Source organism: Liolophura sinensis, chromosome 11 (genome assembly GCF_032854445.1).
Source record: "Liolophura sinensis isolate JHLJ2023 chromosome 11, CUHK_Ljap_v2, whole genome shotgun sequence".
Lineage (NCBI taxonomy): Eukaryota > Metazoa > Mollusca > Polyplacophora > Chitonida > Chitonidae > Liolophura > Liolophura sinensis.
This window is the reverse complement of record NC_088305.1, coordinates 32,269,724-32,289,647: the sequence shown is the minus strand read 5'-3', so window position 1 is coordinate 32,289,647 and position 19,924 is coordinate 32,269,724. Positions and strand designations below refer to the sequence as shown.

The 19,924-nt window shown below is 41.6% G+C and overlaps 1 protein-coding gene across 1 annotated transcript; it reads left to right on the top strand.

Moving 5' to 3' along the window:
- Positions 1 to 1,412: 1,412 nt before the first annotated feature.
- On the top strand, positions 1,413 to 18,784 carry LOC135477771 (uncharacterized). The gene is made up of 10 exons (XM_064757974.1): positions 1,413 to 1,465; positions 2,792 to 2,939; positions 4,053 to 4,270; positions 4,966 to 5,144; positions 6,061 to 6,266; positions 7,111 to 9,869; positions 13,606 to 13,673; positions 14,221 to 14,301; positions 14,721 to 14,791; positions 18,541 to 18,784. The coding sequence occupies exons 1-10, from the start codon at positions 1,457 to 1,459 to the stop codon at positions 18,609 to 18,611; spliced, it is 3,810 nt and encodes a 1,269-aa protein (XP_064614044.1). The 5' UTR covers positions 1,413 to 1,456; the 3' UTR covers positions 18,612 to 18,784.
- Positions 18,785 to 19,924: the final 1,140 nt, after the last annotated feature.

The window sequence follows — 19,924 nt, the reverse complement described above, 5'->3', positions numbered from 1 at the left end:
CGTTTACATCATATACATGCCCACCATATACATGTACATCATATAAACACACTTTGCTGCAAGTCAAGAGAACCTTATTTATCTGTTGGGACACCATTTAACCTGGGACCAACGAATGGTGTCGAATGTTGCCATTCGCCCAGACTACATGCAGGGCAACTTCTCTCCTGTCCAAAACAACTAGACATTGCTAGAAGCTTTGGTCATGAATTTTTTTTACTGATCTTTGACAAGCAATCGATATTATAAATAAATAAATAAATAAATAAATAAATAAATAAATAATATGTATATAGAGCATATGTAGGCAATCAAAGGGAGAGTACTTTGTAATGCCCAACTGTAAGGGAACATGATTAGTACACGGTAGGCACTACATAGGGCGCATATTTTCCGCAAGATGAGCTTTGGAAAACTTTTGAAGCCATGATGTATTACGTTATGACAAATTAATGCCCGGCTGTTAATGTCAAGGAATCAAAAATAAATAAATAAAAGATCAATGGCCGAAGGAGGCTGGAGCGACCATGTCGGCCTTATCTAAAGATGACCAGAATATCTGTAAGCCTAATATTTTGTTTATTTATTTATTTGATTGGTGTTTTACCACGTACTCAAGACTATTTCACTTATACGACGGCAGCCAGCAATATGGTGGGTGGAAACCGTCAGAGCCCGGGGGAAACACACGACCATCCGCAGGTTACTGACACCAAATACTTTAATTGGCTGTGAATTATTTACTTTATAGAAACACATAGGCCTATTATATAGCTGTATCATGTGAGAAAATTGAAGTTAGGCATGTCTACCTGTCTAGGCCTATTCCTCTCCAAGAAGATAAATTTAATTTAAGAATGTAGCTTACTCTATCTGTCGTACGTAGGCCTACTGGTAGGCCCACACGTATGGCTTAATATATAGGCTAGCCCTCTAGGACATCAATCTTTGTGGTTATTTAAATGTTTAAATCTTTTATTCATGTACAGCTACCAATAATGTATAAGAAGTCCTGAAAACAAATGTATCCTTTGCATTAGTTCCATTTTCATCGTGATTTTAAAATGGGCTAGAGGTCTTTTATTAGGCTTAGGGCCTATCCTCTTATTTAGGCCTACCGGGTACCGGTAGATTAATTGTTGTTTGTGACGGTTTGATTTTGATGCAACATTCCAAACAGGTTTGTTATTCTTGAATCAATTGCTGGTCTATATTAGATTAACAAATATTTGGATTGAATTCGAAATTTAACTTATTTTTTTTTTTTTATGTTAGCGTGTGAATTTGTTAAAACATGCCTTGTCCAGTCAGAACTTACAACTGTGCCTGCGCCGAGACTTGTCGCCGGAGTTATCCCCCCTTGAAAGCGGCACAGGGAAACTGACCAATCAAATTGAATGTTACACTGCTGGCGGAAATTTCAATTTTAAGAAGAACGTTGGGATTTTAAAAGTGTATGGTGAAGGTTTGTGTTGATCTTAAGATGTCTTTCTTTAATCAAGCGCACAGAGCGGCTTACAGTAACGCACAATAACTAGTTCTTTACTTGATTTAATGCCGGAGTCTATTAGCACAGGCTTGCGTGTGTGGGTAAACTAAACGAGACCAAACAACAACAACGTGTGTTGAAAATTAAGGCGGTTTTGTTTCAAGTCTGTCTAGTAGTGTCCAGGTGCAGTAAAATTCAGCGCTGAGGTATATTTTCAGCTGTTCAGATCTTTACATGCATTAGTATTTATACCTTGAAATCGAACTGATATTCCAATCAAACTAAATGCTGAAGCCTATTATTTTATCTGTTTTAGTCACTGCTACACCTCAACTCGCTTTCATTCATGCCAGCGTCTCATCCTCGAACATATCGAAGTGAAAAGAGACTAATAATCCCAAGTGATAAAACCTATCTTAAAACCGCAGCACACGTCAGTTTCTTGTGTGGATTTATAACAAAGGACCTTTATTTATTATTCCAATGCTACAAGTATTTATATGTAGCACACCTTGAAACTAAATTTTCCAGACAGCTGTCCTGAGAGCAGACTCCTTTTGCCAGTTTGTCATCTTACAATAAAATAAAACCATTCGCTCCAGTGTCAATAATGGAAAAATGAACTTTAGTAAATTGACAGCTCCTGACCCAGTAGCCCATAGCAACTCAGCCAACGATTTAAAAAGTTTTATTTTCATTGTGAGACTACATTGTATCAATCCTAGTCCATCTAGATGGAGTCAGTGTGCTGTTTTAATATCCTGACATTCATTGTAACCACAGGTGCTTGAATCCAGTCTGTAAACCTTACATATCCTATCTACCAGCCTCCTACATACATATGTAAGAAGTAAGGTATGAAATGCCTTTCGACAGGCACCACACAATGTATCCGAAATAAAGAATAAAGCATTCATTCGAACTTTTTCACTCGTTTCTCAAACTGGAGCTATTATCTGCTCAAATCCATCGTCAGGATTTCCAGATCAACTGTATTTTGTCCCAGTGGCACTAACATGTCCTATCTGAGCCCATAGAACATTGGTGGTGTTCACACGCCATCTTGCTTGGACTAGGAATTTTTCTGTGTTGGTTATCTTCCTTTACAAGGGAGACAACTTATAGGGATACATATATTGGAGTTAGAAGGCGCCTGGTCACAATGCCCCTTTTGAAATTTCTGGAGAAAAGAGAAAGGCTTTTGGTGAAGTAAACTAGACATCAAGCTCACTATAATAATATGGGTCACATGATTTCATTTCACATGGTTATGTTTTATTTCATCTTGTTTTCTGATTGTAGATGAAGACTCATGCAGAGGACCCCTCTGCTACTACACCTGCCTCTGCAGTCAAAAGAGTAAAGAAAGTGCGACGCAAGATCATCAGGAGTGACTTGAATTTATCTAGGAATCGTATAATTAAAGCTCTTGGATTGAATACAAGTGCAGGTAAGGCTTTATAATTAGACCTGTTCAATGGCTTTCACAGAATTTCTTGGCAGCATCTTTCTGCCAGATAATTCAAGAGTTTCAGGCCTGCAAATACCTTTGTGAGGCTTCTGGTAGACTAATTTCAAAACCTTATCAATCCAACTAGTGCTTTGTTACGTACAGCAGATATAAATACAAAAAACCTACTTATTTTAATATGTAGATGTATGTTATAGCAGTATATTGTGCTTGTACAACCACAGGTAGCATAGAGGCTGGGCAGACTATCCAGGTTATCCCAGGTCAGTGGTTTACGCTGCGCGCTCCTGTTTCCTCCACCCATAAAACTGACTACAGCTGGTTATAGTAAACTGACCGCAGTGCAACAAACTTAGAAATACATGTATGTTGTTTATCTAATCAATAATGGCTAATTTTTCCATCTTCCACTCCAACGCATATCTTTCCTCTGGATATAGCAACATTAGTGAAAAAAACAGAGGAGCCCTGCCAAGCTTTATTGGCGATTTGAGGCATTGGTCTCACTGCAATTGATGGTCCCCTGACCATTGAGGTAGCAGGCTCTAATTCAACTGTTGCCAGTGAAGCATCATTTTTAAGTCAGGAGGTTTGTACTTGTCACACCATGCACAGCAACGACGGTGGTTGGACTCCTTTACTCATTAACTTGACCAGTGTGCCAATGTCATATATTGGAAAATTTTGTATATCATACATGGCTTTAACACAAATCTAAAAAATTAATTAAATATGAACCTGTATTCAATTTACATTTTTCTCTGAGGCCATTATTAAAAATATGTCCCTAGAGTGTGACCCTCCAAAAAAGGGCCAAAAAGTTTATATTGGGCTTTTCATGCTATTTTTTATTCGTTCACTATTAACTTATATAAAACCCCTGTCTTTTTCCAGGTCAGAATAAATAGAAAATCCTTCTGGACATATTCTATTTGTTTTGGTTTTTTTTGATAGCGTTGGGTTACCCAAACAAAGAATTTTTTTTCAAGGATGCTATAATAGCTTTAATACCACTCATTGATTGTGTGGACCTTATTTCAGGCTAACCAACATACCATAGATTCACGCTATATTTGCTGCTTGTTGTTGTAGCTAACCGCTCATTGATCGCAAGAAGCACATTGCGAGCTAATAACCGTGCTCTGGCCCAGGCTCTGGAGAATGCCAAACAGGAGAACCGCATGTTGAACCAGGCGTTGGTGGAGGAGAAGGCCGAGCGACAGAACATCATGCTAAAACTGACCACTCTGAACAGGGTGGCTGGACTGACCAATGATAGCATAGAGGCTGAAGTCCAGAAGCGATTTGATGTATGTGGAAACTCATTCCTTAATCGTAGTGACATCCTTGTTTGCCGTTAAACTGTTATACTCATGTTTAAGTATTCGGTAGCTGTATGTCTGAATAACATTCTATAGTTCAGTGTCAATGAGATTGATCATAATGTCGGTCATGGCATCCACTTGTAATATATATACCTGGTGGACGCTGTCTTGTTAATGTTTCCAGGCATCTTCACTGACAGACTTACTTTTGATATTGTCGGTGACAGTGGTACGCAATTATTTTTTGAAATTCTTGCTTAACTTTTCAAAAGCTTATCTGAAGAGCGAAGATGTGATGCATGGGTCAAAGGTTGGTAATGATTTAACAGAACTCATTTCATTCCTGGCTATACAAGGGAAGGCCTGGCAGCAACCTGTGGATTGGCATGGGTTTCCCATGGGCTTTGCCCCTTTTTCCTATCACAATGATGGTGACCACCATGGTAGTGTCATTGTACAAGTGAAATATTCTTGACAACGGCATAAAACACCAATCGAATAACTAACAAAATCATTTCATGCCTTACACTGCCATTCCAGCAAGGACCACATGTTGTTATATTGTCCTGAATACTTAACACAAGCCTGCATTACCTGGTGCTGTTTTCAAGTGATCTTGTGTTTGAAGTGGTTTAGGACTTGACAGTGATGACAAAGAGCCTTGTGCTGGTGTGTTTCAGAATCGGATGTTTGACAATCGCAAGCTGCTGAACACAATAAGCTCCCAGCTGCTGGGAGTGGTGGAGCTACTGGGAGAAGCGCTGGAGACGACGAGTGGACGGCACTCGTCCCTGGGGTCTGGACGGGCTTCTGCCACGGGGGAGCCCGACGAACTGACAGAGGGTATCTCTGTCTCCAGGTTAGCAACTACAGTATACATCAGGCATTGAAATTACAATAGGAGACTGTAGGACGGGCAACACAAAAGGGTCTAGACTGCAGAAGTAACTTGTCTTCTATGCATTGTATGTTCTCACATGCACTGATAATTGGGATCTGATGTTCCAATGGTTTGGAACGCTTTGCTGGAGGCAAGAAGGCGTTATGTGTTTCCCATTAATTTGGTTTGTTACTAAATACTGCCCCCAAGCTTCAGTAACATGACAAATTCAGTATCAAGGGGATAGTACAAATGGTTGACCCGTATAAGTATAATGGCTTGGGTAGGATGACTTAGTTTTACTTACCTTTGGTAAATCGTCTCAGTGAAGCAGCGCTAGATAAAAGAGTCCTGCAGCAAGGAGGCTCATTACTCATACATGTACTATAAGGACTCCTTCATTGTCATATGACGATAAAATTCATCGTCATAAAATTGTTAAGGACGATTGTAAACCCTGAGCGAGCATTCACTGGACCGTTTGTGGGAAGCAACCTGTGGATGGCCATGGCTTTCCCCTGGCTCAGCCCATTTTCCTTCCACCAGAATATGTGAAATATCCTTGAGTACAGCATAAAATTCTAATCCAATAAATTAATCAGTGTCGCCCTCAACACACCTACATGTTTTCCATGTGTTTAAGGTTTAAACATCTGGTGTCCAAAAATATGAATTCCAATCAAATTTTCAAGTTTTGACATACAGAGGCAAAGCTGGCTTGTTGACTCAGCTTTACTACAGGCACTCTGATTTTCTTAACTCATGAACATGACCAGCTTTGTGGAAGTGAGATCATTCTTTGGTATACCTGTTTGTTGATAGCATATTACACACCAGTACATGTACGCAAGTTATCAGTGATTAGAATCTGACCTGCCCTCTCTGTGCCTGCCAGGCGATCCATCTACAACCAACCCGTCCGTAACGTCTTTGACAAGGGAGTGCCGAGACTGTCTGGGGGACAGCCTGGGAGTGAAGCCGTCCCTGGTCACTTTCCAGTGCAATTGTCCGGTGTGGCGGCTAACCTCAGTCTGATCGCAGAGTCTGTAGACCATTTGGACGGTATGGACACAGACCAGCAGCCTAATTTACTGACCAAAGGTATGTCATAATTACAAGTGTGTAAGAAGATCAAGACACTTTCTCAGAACATTGTCCAGTATCTACCAACCTCTTTTTTTTTCTGTGAATATATATAATTTGCCTGAGAAACAAGGTATAAGAGAATCTGGCTCTGATCCAGACTGAGTTTTGTGGAAATGCACCTTTGCCCTAGCATGAACCTATTGAGATTATTAAAATATATTGGAAAGTGCTTGAAGTACAAGTACATCATATCTGTCTAAAGAATTCCTGGTATTAAAAATGGCACTCAGAAAATGTATAAACTTTTGTTAAACCAGAACAGTTTAGTGAATCAACCAGTTCACAATGCCTGCAAAACCCCATAAGGCCACACCAGTTTAAAGTGTTGTTTTACATGGTCTTCAAAAAAAAAAAGTGAAAATCATCTAATTCATAGAATATGTGGACAATCTCTGGAATTGTTTCTGTTGTGGACATATTTACATGATCACAAGGTATAAAAAATATTGGACGCAATGAAAAAGTGGATTTTCAGTTTTATTTTTGTTCCATATTTTGAATGTTTTAGTTTCAACTCACTCTTAAAACACGAAATAAAATTGGCGTCATTTTAATTACCTGTTTGTTGGAAGTATTTTTGTTGTTCCTGTAAGCAGTGTAAGTCATAATACAGTACAGTCTTAAATCAATAATTTGTAGGTACTGCCAAAAACAAAAAGACAGTCTTAAGTGAGATAATCCCAGGGTTGACATGAGCTTAAATGAGCCAAATTTCCATTGGATATTTACAAATACCTGACTATAACAACAACCTCTAAATGAAAGCATGAATTCCTTTTTGTATAATTTGTGGGAATAGTCTCAGAGGATGAGGAGGCAGAGGGAGCCAGAGGTAGACCTGGGAGTGTACACGAACCTGGAGAACCAAAGAGATTGCTGTCTCTCCTTCCTCAACGTGTGCCGAAAAAGGCAGGTTCATCAAGTGACAATGCAACAGAATCTGTTACAGAACAACAAACAGATGTTGGGGGTCAAAAGACAAAGGCCACAGAGGCTGGTGAATGGTCAGGCCAAGGAAAAAGCTCTAGTATCAGCAAACCTTTAGGGACTGGAAAACAGCCAGGGCCCAGTAAGGAGCCCTCTGCAACTGTCGCCACATGTAAGGCTACAAAGCCAGGACTTGGTGCTGGAAAACCCTCTAAAAGGAGCAAGAGAAAAAGGTCTCCTGAAACAGAAGAGTCATTTGACAGTACAGGACATTGTGAAAGTGGGGAAGAGATAGCAATGCCTGGTGACGGGACTGAGCAGAAAGGCATAGATCGCAGGGGGACTTTTGTCCTCCCAATCATACAAGCAGAACGAAAAGAGCCCAGAAAAAGTAGCGTACAACCTGAGAGTGAGGAAGAGTTGTCATCGCCCACTGATAAGGCTGAGGAAAAGACTGCAGACCGCAGGGGAACTTTTGTTTTGCCTGCCAACCCAGCTGAATCAAACGAGCACAGCAAAGGCTGTAAGTCATCAAAGCCAAGCCGTAAGGAAGCCTTTACGCTGCCATCAGTGCTTCGTGCCATCAGGAGACCCTCTGAACAAACAGTGGACGAGTCTGAAGAAGTGGAAAAGCAAGCAGACAAACGCGGGGAGAAGCGAACCAGCAAACGTCAGACTTACAGTATTCCCAACCCATTCAAACCGGCATCAAAATGTAGCGATCAGACACAAGACCGTGCAGATCAACAGATGAAAGGCTATGACATGACAGAGACAACTGCGAAGGAAAGACGCAAGAAGATGGCTGCTAAACGGCAGGATGGCAGTTCTGCGGACAACCTAGCCGAAAATGCTTCTTCTTCTGTCCTTGCCAAGACCTCAGGGAAAGCAAGGAGGGGAACATTTCTTCTGCCTGCCAGAAAAACGGATGCCAAAGAATCGGCAGACGGAGGCCTGACCTCTGACACAGAGGAGGAAATAGAAAAGTTTTTCAAAGGTGAAGGGGATTCCCTTTTGGTTGAGCGAAGCTTTGAGTTGCCTAGTAATAAGGACAGTGGTGCTCCACAGTTGAGTGTTGAGCCTGCTCAAAGTGCAGCCAGTGACCAGTATGGTGCCAACATGATGGAAGAGGATGATGCCACTGTCCTTATGGACATGGATATGGAGTTCACAGAAGTCATCAACATCCCCATGATTCTGGGGGGACAGTCCATGACAATGTCGTGTGTGCCTGTCCTACAGCCGGCACAGCAAGGCAGTGGATCGGCAATACCAGCGACGAAGGCTCAGCATGAACCCAAGTCCTACGAGCCCAACAAACCTGCAACCACAACCACACATGCCGTGAAAGAAAAGGAGAGGGCCCTCCCAGCCACTGAGGAGTCTGAGGATGACCAGGGGAAAGGTAAAGGTGAGCCCAAGGACCCTGCAACCACAAGCACATGTGCCCTCCCAGCCAGTAAGGACTCTAATAATGACCAGGGTAAAGCTAAAGGTGAGCCCATGGACCCTACAACCACACGTGCCATCAGAGAAATGGAGAACGCCCTTCCAGCCACTGAGGAGTCTGAGGATGACCAGGGTAAAGGGAAAGGTAACGAGTCTGCCAAGAGTCTCGTGGAGGTCCGAGTTGGCAAACTGGGTGATGTCCGCTATGCTGTGGGCCGCAAAGACGATAATGGTGTCAGACAAGCAGTCCCCGAAAAACTCCCCGCCAAAACTCGATCCAAGCAGAGAAAGCCTAAGGCTTCGGCTAAGTCAAGCAGCAAGTCAAACGTGCTCCAAACTGAGCGTACATCTACAGAACCCCCTTCCATATTTGACTACCATGACAAAACTCCTCAGGTCACTAAGGAGAAGACAGCCTCCTCACACAAATCTGTTTTTGATGTCTCCATGAATGAATCGTGTGTGGGGCAGAAGTTTACTTTCCAGGAGTTCCGCAAACAGCTGTCCAGATGCTCGTCTGCCTCCACAGATGAAGATCAGCTTCAGGCTGGCAAAGAAAGCAAAGCTAAAAAGCCAAGAAGCAAATCCAGGTCAAAAGCCAAAAAAAACGACACAGTGGATAATCTTGTTGAGGAAAGTGATAGTAATCCAGAAGAGAAGCGAAGCAAGGAAAAGATGGCTCCAAAACCCAGGAGTAATCAGAGAAGAGCATCTGCACGGTTAGAATCACTTAAGAGCACCGATTCGGAAAAAGAAAACACTGATAATGTCACATCTAAAGACCCCAAGTCACAGACAACTGAGAACAAGAAGCAAAGTGAGTGTCGAAAATCTCAAGCTAAAGAAGGCAGTCGGCAAGGTATCCTCATCAATTCAGGGACAGTCTCGGATGATGACTCGCCAGTCGTGAAGAAGGCTCGTCTGAAGAAGAGGGTGACTATTGCCATTATGCCTGACACGGACAGTGAGGAGGAAGTGGGAAAGGAGGTTGAGGAAGCAGCTCAGGTTAATCCTGTCATAGAGGAGACCCCAGTGCCAGCCAGTAGACGTCACCTATCCAGACTCTCCCAGAACATCTCCCCTCCAGACCACAGGGGCCAGGAACAGCAGCAGAAGGGAGGGGCTGAGAACCAGTGTCCTGAAACGACCGATCAGGTGCCTGCCAGCCCTACAGACAAGCAGGTGAGTAAACCACCAGCCAAATTCTCATCAATCCTACATCCAGGTGCCCCCTTGTCCTACAGAAAAACAGGTGAGTAAACCACCAGCCAAATTCTCATCAATCCTACATCCAGGTGCCCCCTTGTCCTACAGACAAACAGATGAGTAAACCACCAGCCAAACTCTCATCAATCCTACATCCAGGTGCCCCCTTGTCCTACAGACAAACAGATGAGTAAACGACCGATCAGGTGCCCCCTTGTCCTACAGACAAACAGGGGAGTAAACCACCAGCCAAATTCTCATCAATCCTACATCCAGGTGTCCCCTTGTCCTACAGACAAACAGGTGAGTAATCCACCAGCCAAATTCTCATCAATCCTACATCCAGGTGCCCCCTTGTCCTACAGACAAACAGATGAGTAAACCACCAGCCAAATTCTCATCAATCCTACATCCAGGTGCCCCCTTGTCCTACAGACAAACAGGTGAGTAAACCACCAGCCAAATTCTCATTAATCCTACATCCAGGTGCCCCCTTGTCCTGCAGACAAACAGATGAGTAAACGACCGATCAGGTGCCCCCTTGTCCTACAGACAAACAGGTGAGTAAACCACCAGCCAAATTCTCATTAATCCTACATCCAGGTGCCCCCTTGTCCTACAGACAAACAGGTGAGTAATCCACCAGCCAAATTCTCATCAATCCTACGTCCAGGTGCCCCCTTGTCCTACAGACAAACAGGTGAGTAAACCACCAGCCAAATTCTCACCAATCCTACATCCAGGTGCCCCCTTGTCCTACAGACAAACAGATGACTCCAGTTAAAATTTGAAATACATATACTGTCGTAAAGCTTATTTTTGAGCTTTAGAAATTTTGTCCATCTCACCATTGGTATCTTAGGACAAAGGTGTTCAAATTTCAAAATACACTGTACAATACTAAACATTGGGCATAATTTTGGACTTAAAGTCAGAATAAATAAAGACAAAAACGGCCTTGTGGAATCGGTCCAGGTGCCTCTTAACCCTGTAAACAACCAGGTGTCCCCTAACCCTGTAGACAACCAGGTGTCCCCTAACCCTGTAGACAACCAGGTGTCCCCTAACCCTGTAGACAACCAGGTGTCCCCTAACCCTGTAGACAACCAGGTGTCCCCTAACCCTGTAGACAACCAGGTGTCCCCTAACCCTGTAGACAACCAGGTGTCCCCTAACCCTAATGACAACCAGGTGTCCCCTAATCCTATGGACAATCAAGTGCCCCCTAATCATACAGACAACCAGGTGAGTGAACGACCAGCCACGTACACCCTAATCATACAGACAACCAGGTGAATAAACGACTGGCCACATGCACACTAATCCTACAGACAACCAGGTGAGTAAACGACTGGCTACATGCACACTAATCATACAGACAACCAGGTGAGTAAACAACTGGCCAGGTGCCCCCTAATCCTACAGACAACCAGGTGAGTAAACGACTGGCCAGGTGCCCCCTAATCCTACAGACAACCAGGTGAGTAAACGACTGGCCAGGTCCCCCCTAATCCTACAGACAACCAGGTGAGTAAACTACCGGCCACATGCACCCTAATCCTACAGACAACCAGGTAAGTAAACAACTGGCCACATGCACCCTAATCCTACAGACAACCAGGTGAGTAAACTACCGGCCACGTGCACCCTAATCCTACAGACAACCAGGTGAGTAAACGACTGGCCATGTGCCCCCTAATCCTACAGACAACCAGGTGAGTAAACTATTGGCCACATGCCCCCTAATCATACAGACAACTAGGTGAGTAAACGACTGGCCAGGTGCCCCCTAATCCTACAGACAACCAGGTGAGTAAACGACTGGCCAGGTGCCCTCTAATCCTACAGACAACCAGGTGAGTAAACGACTGGCCAGGTCCCCCCTAATCCTACAGACAACCAGGTGAGTAAACTACCGGCCACATGCACCCTAATCCTACAGATAACCAGGTAAGTAAACAACTGGCCATGTGCCCCCTAATCGTACAGACAACCAGGTGAGTAAACAACCGGCCACGTACACCCTAATCATACGGACAACCAGGTGAGTAAACTACCGGCCACGTGCACCCTAATCGTACAGACAACCAGGTGAGTAAACTACCGGCCACGTGCACCCTAATCCTACAGACAACCAGGTGAGTAAACAACTGGCCATGTGCCCCCTAATCCTACAGACAACCAGGTGAGTAAACTATTGGCCACATGCCCCCTAATCATACAGACAACCAGGTGAGTAAACGGCTGGCCAGGTGCCCCCTAATCCTACAGACAACCAGGTGAGTAAACTACCGGCCACTTGCACCCTAATCATACAGAGAACTAGTTGAGTAAAACTACTGGCCATGTGCACCCTAATTGTACAGACAACCAGGTGAGTAAACTACCGGCCACGTGCACCCTAATCCTACAGACGACCAGGTGAGGAAACAACTGGCCACGTGCACCCTAATCCTACAGACAACCAGGTGAGTAAACGACTGGCCAAGTGCACCACCAGGTGAGTAAACTACCGGCCACGTGCACCCTAATCCTACAGACAACCAGGTGAGTAAACTACCGGCCAGGTGCCCCCTAATCCTACAGACAACCAGGTGAGTAAACTACCGGCCACGTGCACCCTAATCATACAGACAACCAGGTGAGGGAACGACTGGCCACGTGCACCCTAATCGTACAGACAACCAGGTTAGTAAACGACTGGCCACGTGCACCACCAGGTGAGTAAACGACTGGCTAGGTGCACCCTAATCCTACAGACAACCAGGTGAGTAAAGGATCAGCCATGTGCACCCTAATCCTACAGACAACCAGGGGAGTAAACGACTGGCTAGGTGCACCCTAATCATATAGAAAACCAGGGGTAGGCTGGCCAGGTGCCTCCAAATCCTACAGATGACCAGGTGAATAAACCACCGGCCACTTCCCCCGTAATCGCAAAGGCAACCAGGTGAGATAGTAAACCACTGTCCAGGTGCCTCCAAATCCTACAGCTGAGTGAATTTCTTGTTGTTCCTGTCCTTACTTATCTTGGTGCTGAGGTGACAACAAGATGTTGACAGCGCTCATAGAGCCACGTGCACAACCTTAGGATGTACTTTTGCTCTACACCACTTATCTGCCACCAGTGCAGATATACAAATCAGTCTGTGTCACATCTGGGAGAAGTTTGTCACTACCCTAAGGTTAGTGTTTTACCTTGGGCTCTGCACTTTCCTCCACCCAAAACACTGAGTACCATTACCATCAACACTCTTAACTAAGTAAATGTACAGACTAGCATATTTTGTACCAAATACAAAACATGCTCACTATTTATGGAGGATAGAAAACTGTTCATGGAGTTTTATAATCAAAATATGAAATTTTGTACAATAACATGTACATGTACATGCAATATTGATAGAAATAGTTGTGACAGGGATTTTGGCCAAGACCGTTTTTTTTTTTTTTTTAATAATAGTTCAATGGTGAGATGATTAATGTGGGTTTGTGATTTCTTGTAACAATTTTTCAAATGTGTGTAGTCAGAAAAAATTATGATGATCTGTCTTATGACTAGTCTGCTTGATTTGCATAAGTTGCCAGTAAAACTGCAGATGTTAATATATTAATATATGTTAGTATATTGAAGGCATTTTTTCCTGCCATAAAATTTTTAAATGAGCTAAAAGCCTAAATATGACTTTTTTTCCCGGGGGAATTTTTGCAGGCGTGCCTTGACAACCATAAACGTACATCCAGTGAGCTTCTGGCATTGTATAACCAACTGGATCAGTTGTAAGTTTTTTGGTTAATGTTATGTAGACTTGTCCTGAATTCTTTTTTGTGCTTTCTTTCCTCTCTCATTGTGAAATTGCCAAATATTATAGCTCATTGCATGCTTATATATCTTCTTTTGTTTTGCCTCTGTGTCTTTTCAAAAACTATTACACTGCTACAAAGTGTATGTAACAGCCTGTGAAAGTAGATGTATCAGCAACCCTTAATATTAAGCTAAATCACCACCATTTGTCTGCCACCAGCATGCGCAAGTTTTACCTCCTCATGGAAAAGTTTGAAACTTAGTGGCTTACACTCCACTTGTGTAAAAAATATATGGCGTTATAAAAATGAAATGGCCTTGAGTAGGGTGTTACAAAAAAATACGCCCACCCAAAGAAAAAAGAAACGATAAGAAAACAAAAACGAAGCCTATGAAGGTCTGTGAATTGTTATCAGTATGTTGTAACAGTAAGTATAGTATTCAATATTTTGCAATTGAGTTTTGCTTAACAGGAAGACATCCTTGACAGAACAGGGCTTACATCTACTGACTTATTTTCAGCGGTGAAGATGATGAAAACTCCAGGAAACGTAGACGAAGAGGTGCCACTAATGTCTGCTACAAGGAGCCAAGACTGAGAAGGTATACGTGCATGTACTTGTAAATATGGTGTCAATACATTCTAAAACTTCATAACGTCTGTAGCCTGAACTGTATCAATACAGATCAGTAGTCGAGCATGACAAGATGTGTGACATTCCACTGTCAGCTATATGCTTCTGTATTCATTGCACATTCAGATGGCCTGCTTTCAGTTTATGGTGCTGTGCGACTCCTAACTTGCAAGGCACATTGGGTGTAAGTTCAAATCCAGTCTTTCTCCATAAGTCCACTAAATCCAATTAGAAAAAAATGCTGATCTGACTGCATGTTGTTCTTTGGCTGAAATTTTGTGATGTATTTGGTGACTATGGTGGTTTTACCCAGGACTTTATTTTCCTCGACTCAAAAACTGTCGTTGAAAGAGTTCTTCAGATTCTGCATATTTTCTTATATTCCAGTAAACTGCGACAAGGGGACAAATACACAAGTTCAGTGTATGGAGAAAACGAACTGCCAACAAAGAAGAAAGGTAGTATTTATACAAATACACTGCATGAATAGTTCTGGGGGCTCATGTTACAAAGCAGTTACAACACTTCGTGAATGAATGGTTCTAGGGGCTCATCTCACAAAGCAGTCACAACACTTCGTGAATGAATGGTTCCAGGGGCTCATCTCACAAAGTAGTTACAACACTTCGTGAATGAATGGTTCCAGGGGCTCATCTCACAAAGTAGTTACAACACTTCGTGAATGCATGGTTCCAGGGGCTCATCTCACAAAGCAGTCACAACACTTCGTGAATGAATGGTTCCAGGGGCTCATCTCACAAAGTAGTTACAACACTTCGTGAATGAATGGTTCCAGGGGCTCATCTCACAAAGTAGTTACAACACTTCGTGAATGAATGGTTCCAGGGGCTCATCTCACAAAGTAGTTACAACACTTCGTGAATGAATGGTTCCAGGGGCTCATCTCACAAAGCAGTTACAACTTTTCGTGAATGAATGGTTCCAGGTTCTCATCTCACAAAGTAGTTACAACACTTCATGAATGAATGGTTCCAGGGGCTCATCTCACAAAGTAGTTACAACACTTCGTGAATGGATGGTTCCAGGGGCTCATCTCACAAAGTAGTTACAACACTTCGTGAATGAATGGTTCCAGGAGCTCATCTCACAAAGCAGTTACAACACTTCGTGAATGAATGGTTCCAGGAGCTCATCTCACAAAGCAGTTACAACACTTCGTGAATGAATGGTTCCAGGTTCTCATCTCACAAAGCAGTTACAACACTTCATGAATGAATGGTTCCAGGAGCTCATCTCACAAAGTAGTTACAACACTTCGTGAATGAATGGTTCCAGGGGCTCATCTCACAAAGTAGTTACAACACTTCATGAATGAATGGTTCCAGGTTCTCATCTTACAAAGTAGTTACAACACTTCATGAATGAATAATTCCAGGGGCTCATCTTACAAAGCAGTTACAAAGCTTCGTGAATGAATGGTTCCAGGTTCTCATCTCACAAAGCAGTTACAACACTTCATGAATTAATATTTCTGGAACTTATCTTTCAAAGCAGTTACAAAGATTCGTGAATGAATGGTTCCAGGGGCTTATGTCACATAGCAGTTACAAGGCTATGTGAACAAATGGTTCCAGGGGCTCATCTCATAGATCAGTTACAACGCTACGTTTTGTACATTTACCATGTTGATATATCTCATGATATTTGTTGCCATGAGTGTTACAGTAAGGCACATGTTGTAACTGCTTCGTAAGGTCCCAGGTCCCAGGTTCACAAAGCTGCCTTAGTCTCAACTTTAAGTGTGTAAAGTAAAACAAGTAAAAGCAAGTTAAAATATGAAATAAGGTTCATTGTACAGACAACTGAAAATTATGCGTACAAACATTTTCATCTATTCTTTCTGATTTTTTGTTCAAATAATATTATTGGAATACTATGGTGGGTTTTACAAGCCATACTGATGGTATCTGGGAACTCTGACGTCACATTACCAGTAATTTTTGGGAACATTATTTCAGTAATCTTTTACTCATGGGGAAAAAGAGTTATTCCAATATTCAGTATTGTGATTAGCATTGGGAAAACTTCATGTGACGTCAGAGTTCCTAAACACTGACAGTATGGTACATAAATCCTACCTTAGTATTCAAATGTTAGAACGACTGTAACTCTTTTCACAAAAACGTAAGATAGTAAATGAAAGTATACTTATGCATAGTTTTAAGTGGTCTATTTAGAGATGCCTACTTTTATTTTTAGAGTTCTTTTCCTTAACTTCTGGTATTATTTCTGGACTTCAACTTGAACACTAATTTTTGATTTTCTTATGAAGAACCAACATAATTATCAGTATTGAAGTAAAAATTCCTGGGGTAAATCACAATTTTGGTGTTGTACACTACTTTGAAGTTTGACTGAAGCCTAAGACATCTTCATGATCCTAGGGACAGATGTGTATACATTTTAGATACACTGAATGTCCAAACTAATCTATAATCAACACATTTACAAGCTCTTGTAGTTACAAAATTTAAGCCTATCTAAACTTTTGATTCAAACCACCTACTTTCCTCCACTCTGACCATTGTCGTATAAGTGAACAGTTCTTGAGCATGGCATTAAACACCAATTCAATCAATCAGTCAATCAATCTGACCATCTAAGACAAAACTGCAACAGTTGTCACAAGTTTAGCCTGGGCAACTTGAGTAGACACTAAGGTTCAGATCAAACAGTCTATTGCTAATCTCTGAAATGTACTGCTTGCTTTTTTAAGTGGAAGATTGCCAGTTAAGTTTACATGTGCATGTATACGGGGTGTCTGTTACTTGTGGGTAAGAAGTTGTGATTAATCATGTGAAAAGCATGTAAACTTTTCATAATGCACTTGGAGCGTTTTTTTTCCTAAAGAACCAATATACATGTAGCTGAATGAGTTACACATTCATCTTTTTCAGCTGTATTTGAGAGAAGCTCTTCATCATCATGTTAGTTTAATTAAATTGAATCTTGAGGTCTATTTTCAACAATTTCTGATATTTACCTAAAAATTAAACATTGAGGTCTATCTTTAACAATTTCTGATATTTACCTGCCTTAGCATTTAATTGTTGAATTCAAAAACCCGAAAGGTTCATTCCGCAAGGTACTGTGTGGAATGAAGTGGGCTGTTAAGTCTACTTCAAAACGGTGCCACATGCTGATTTCTAGTGTGGACTGAGAAGAGATGGGTCTTTTCGATCACTCCTGCAAGTTTCAATCGATTTCAGAGTAGTTATATACAGAAAACCTGATAAAGTTTTGACTTTCGTCTCTTCAAAATCACTGTGTGCACGCATGATGCATCGGGTGCATCCAAAATGCGGATTATATCTGTCACAGCCAGAAAAAATGGATAACGAAGCAGATGCCTGATAGCTGCAAGCCTTCACTGAGGCCTTCAGAATTATGTTTTCTTCATCGATGGATTGGAGAAATTGTTCTTTCTATTGTACATCCATGATAACTGATGAAATCATCGTTAAAGTTGTCATACAAGACTGGTTACATCATCTTGTTTTTGTTAGGTTGATTTGCATATCCTTTTGTGCTCGGTTCAGAGATTTAAGTAAATTAGACTTGTTATAACAGTGCAAAGTTAGTTGGACGAGCGATAAAGAAATATTTTTGTGTATTTCAACAAGAGTTCGACTAAGGAATGCATTTACACTCGCAGTAATGGTAATAAAGGTCATATTCTATTTTATGCACACCAGAAATTGGCGAATGAAGTCGTTTTGGAGTGGATTTAACGGCCCACTTTGTTTTGCAATGTGCCTTGCAGAATGAACCTACTGCGTTTTTTTAATTCAATGATTAAACTTTGAGGGAGGTAAATATCAGAAATTGTTGAAAATAGACCTCAATGTTTAATTTAATTGAACTATCATGATGTGTGTTTCATGCTGTTGAAAAATTAATCTACATCTAAGTTGTTTTGTTGTGGTCAAGTGTGCCGTTAGACAGTCTAACCTTTGTTGAAGACCACCAGTTTTCGAGCAAAATGCCTGGCATGCGTGAAAGAGTGTTAAACCAAAGGTTGCTGGTTTACCTCTAGCTCTCTGGCTTCATTTATCCATGACACTGATATTCTTCTTTTATGTGAAAAAGTCATGAGTAAATTTTTGTATGAAAAACTGTCATTTTCATGTATATACCGCTCTTTATTAATATTTTTTAAGTGTTGCCTTTTTGTTTTGGATTTCAGCTGGTCGATCTAGAAGCAAGAGCAGCCTGGCAAAACGCTCCTCAACCCGTCCTCTTATTGATACTCAGTAACTGTTTTATACATACCATTGCTAGTCTTTGCACATATTCTACCTTATTATCCATTGTATATATTTAACATACATGTCTGTAATGTGTGTGTAGGTGTAGCCATGGGTTAGCTACATGTATGTTATGTGTGTGTAGGTGTAGCCATGGGTTAGCTACATATATGTTATGTGTGTGTAGGTGTAGCCATGGGTTAGCTACATGTATGTTATGTGTGTGTAGGTGTAGCCATGGGTTAGCTACATGTATGTAATGTGTGTGTAGGTGTAGCCATGAGTTAGCTACATGTATGTTATGTGTGTGTAGGTGTAGCCATGGGTTAGCTACATGTGTGTTATGTGTGTGTAGGTGTAGCCATGGGTTAGCTACATGTATGTTATGTGTGTGTAGGTGTAGCCATGGGTTAGCTACATGTATGTTATGTGTGTGTAGGTGTAGCCATGGGCTAGCTACATGTATGTTATGTGTGTGTAGGTGTAGCCATGGGCTAGCTACATGTATGTTATGTGTGTGTAGGTGTAGCCATGAGTTAGCTACATGTATGTAATGTGTGTGTAGGTGTAGCCATGGGTTAGCTACATGTATGTTATGTGTGTGTAGGTGTAGCCATGAGTTAGCTACATGTATGTAATGTGTGTGTAGGTGTAGCCATGAGTTAGCTACATTTATGTAATGTGTGTGTAGGTATAACCATGCTTCGTCCTTTCTGTTGAAAACGTTTTTGGCTTTTTTTCAGTCACCTTTATGTTACTGATTTGTCACTGGTGTACTTAACAGTGGCGTGATTAAGGTGACTACATGAGTTTCAGCCATACCAAATGGTAGTGTCACTCCTGTGGGTACAGCATCTAGCCATGAACTACGCTTATATACTGATTTGATTATCTATATCTATAAAAATATGTAAACTGTACAGCCCAATACAGTACAGTCTTCTCGTTTAGACTTGCAGAATGTGTGAATCCTTACAACTCATCTGAGTTTCTTTTTACCAAACGAAAGGAATTTTTTGTGTGCACATGACGTATTTTGGTATGTCACCTGTGAAATGTAAATGCATATATTGTGTGAATCAAACACTCCTGTTAAATGTTAATTAAATTTCCCAAGGGCTTTAATTTGTACATGTTACTTCATATGTGTGGATATACTGTGTCAAGAATATGGTAAAATCACCAAAGTTTTGCTCCAGACTAAAGTTACATATTTTAACGGATTCTTGGAGTTCTATTCATCCTAGAAATCCTATTATTTCTATAACTCTTTTTTGGTTTAGAAATCAAAATTTAATTTGATGGAGTTTGGGTGTAATGTAG

Bases quoted from the DNA above. Each gene is read 5' to 3' on its own strand.
- LOC135477771 (XM_064757974.1), top strand. The intron at 14,302-14,720 runs GTATACGTGCAT...CTTATATTCCAG, and splicing joins AAGGAGCCAAGACTGAGAAG to TAAACTGCGACAAGGGGACA. The intron at 14,792-18,540 runs GTAGTATTTATA...TTTGGATTTCAG, and splicing joins ACTGCCAACAAAGAAGAAAG to CTGGTCGATCTAGAAGCAAG.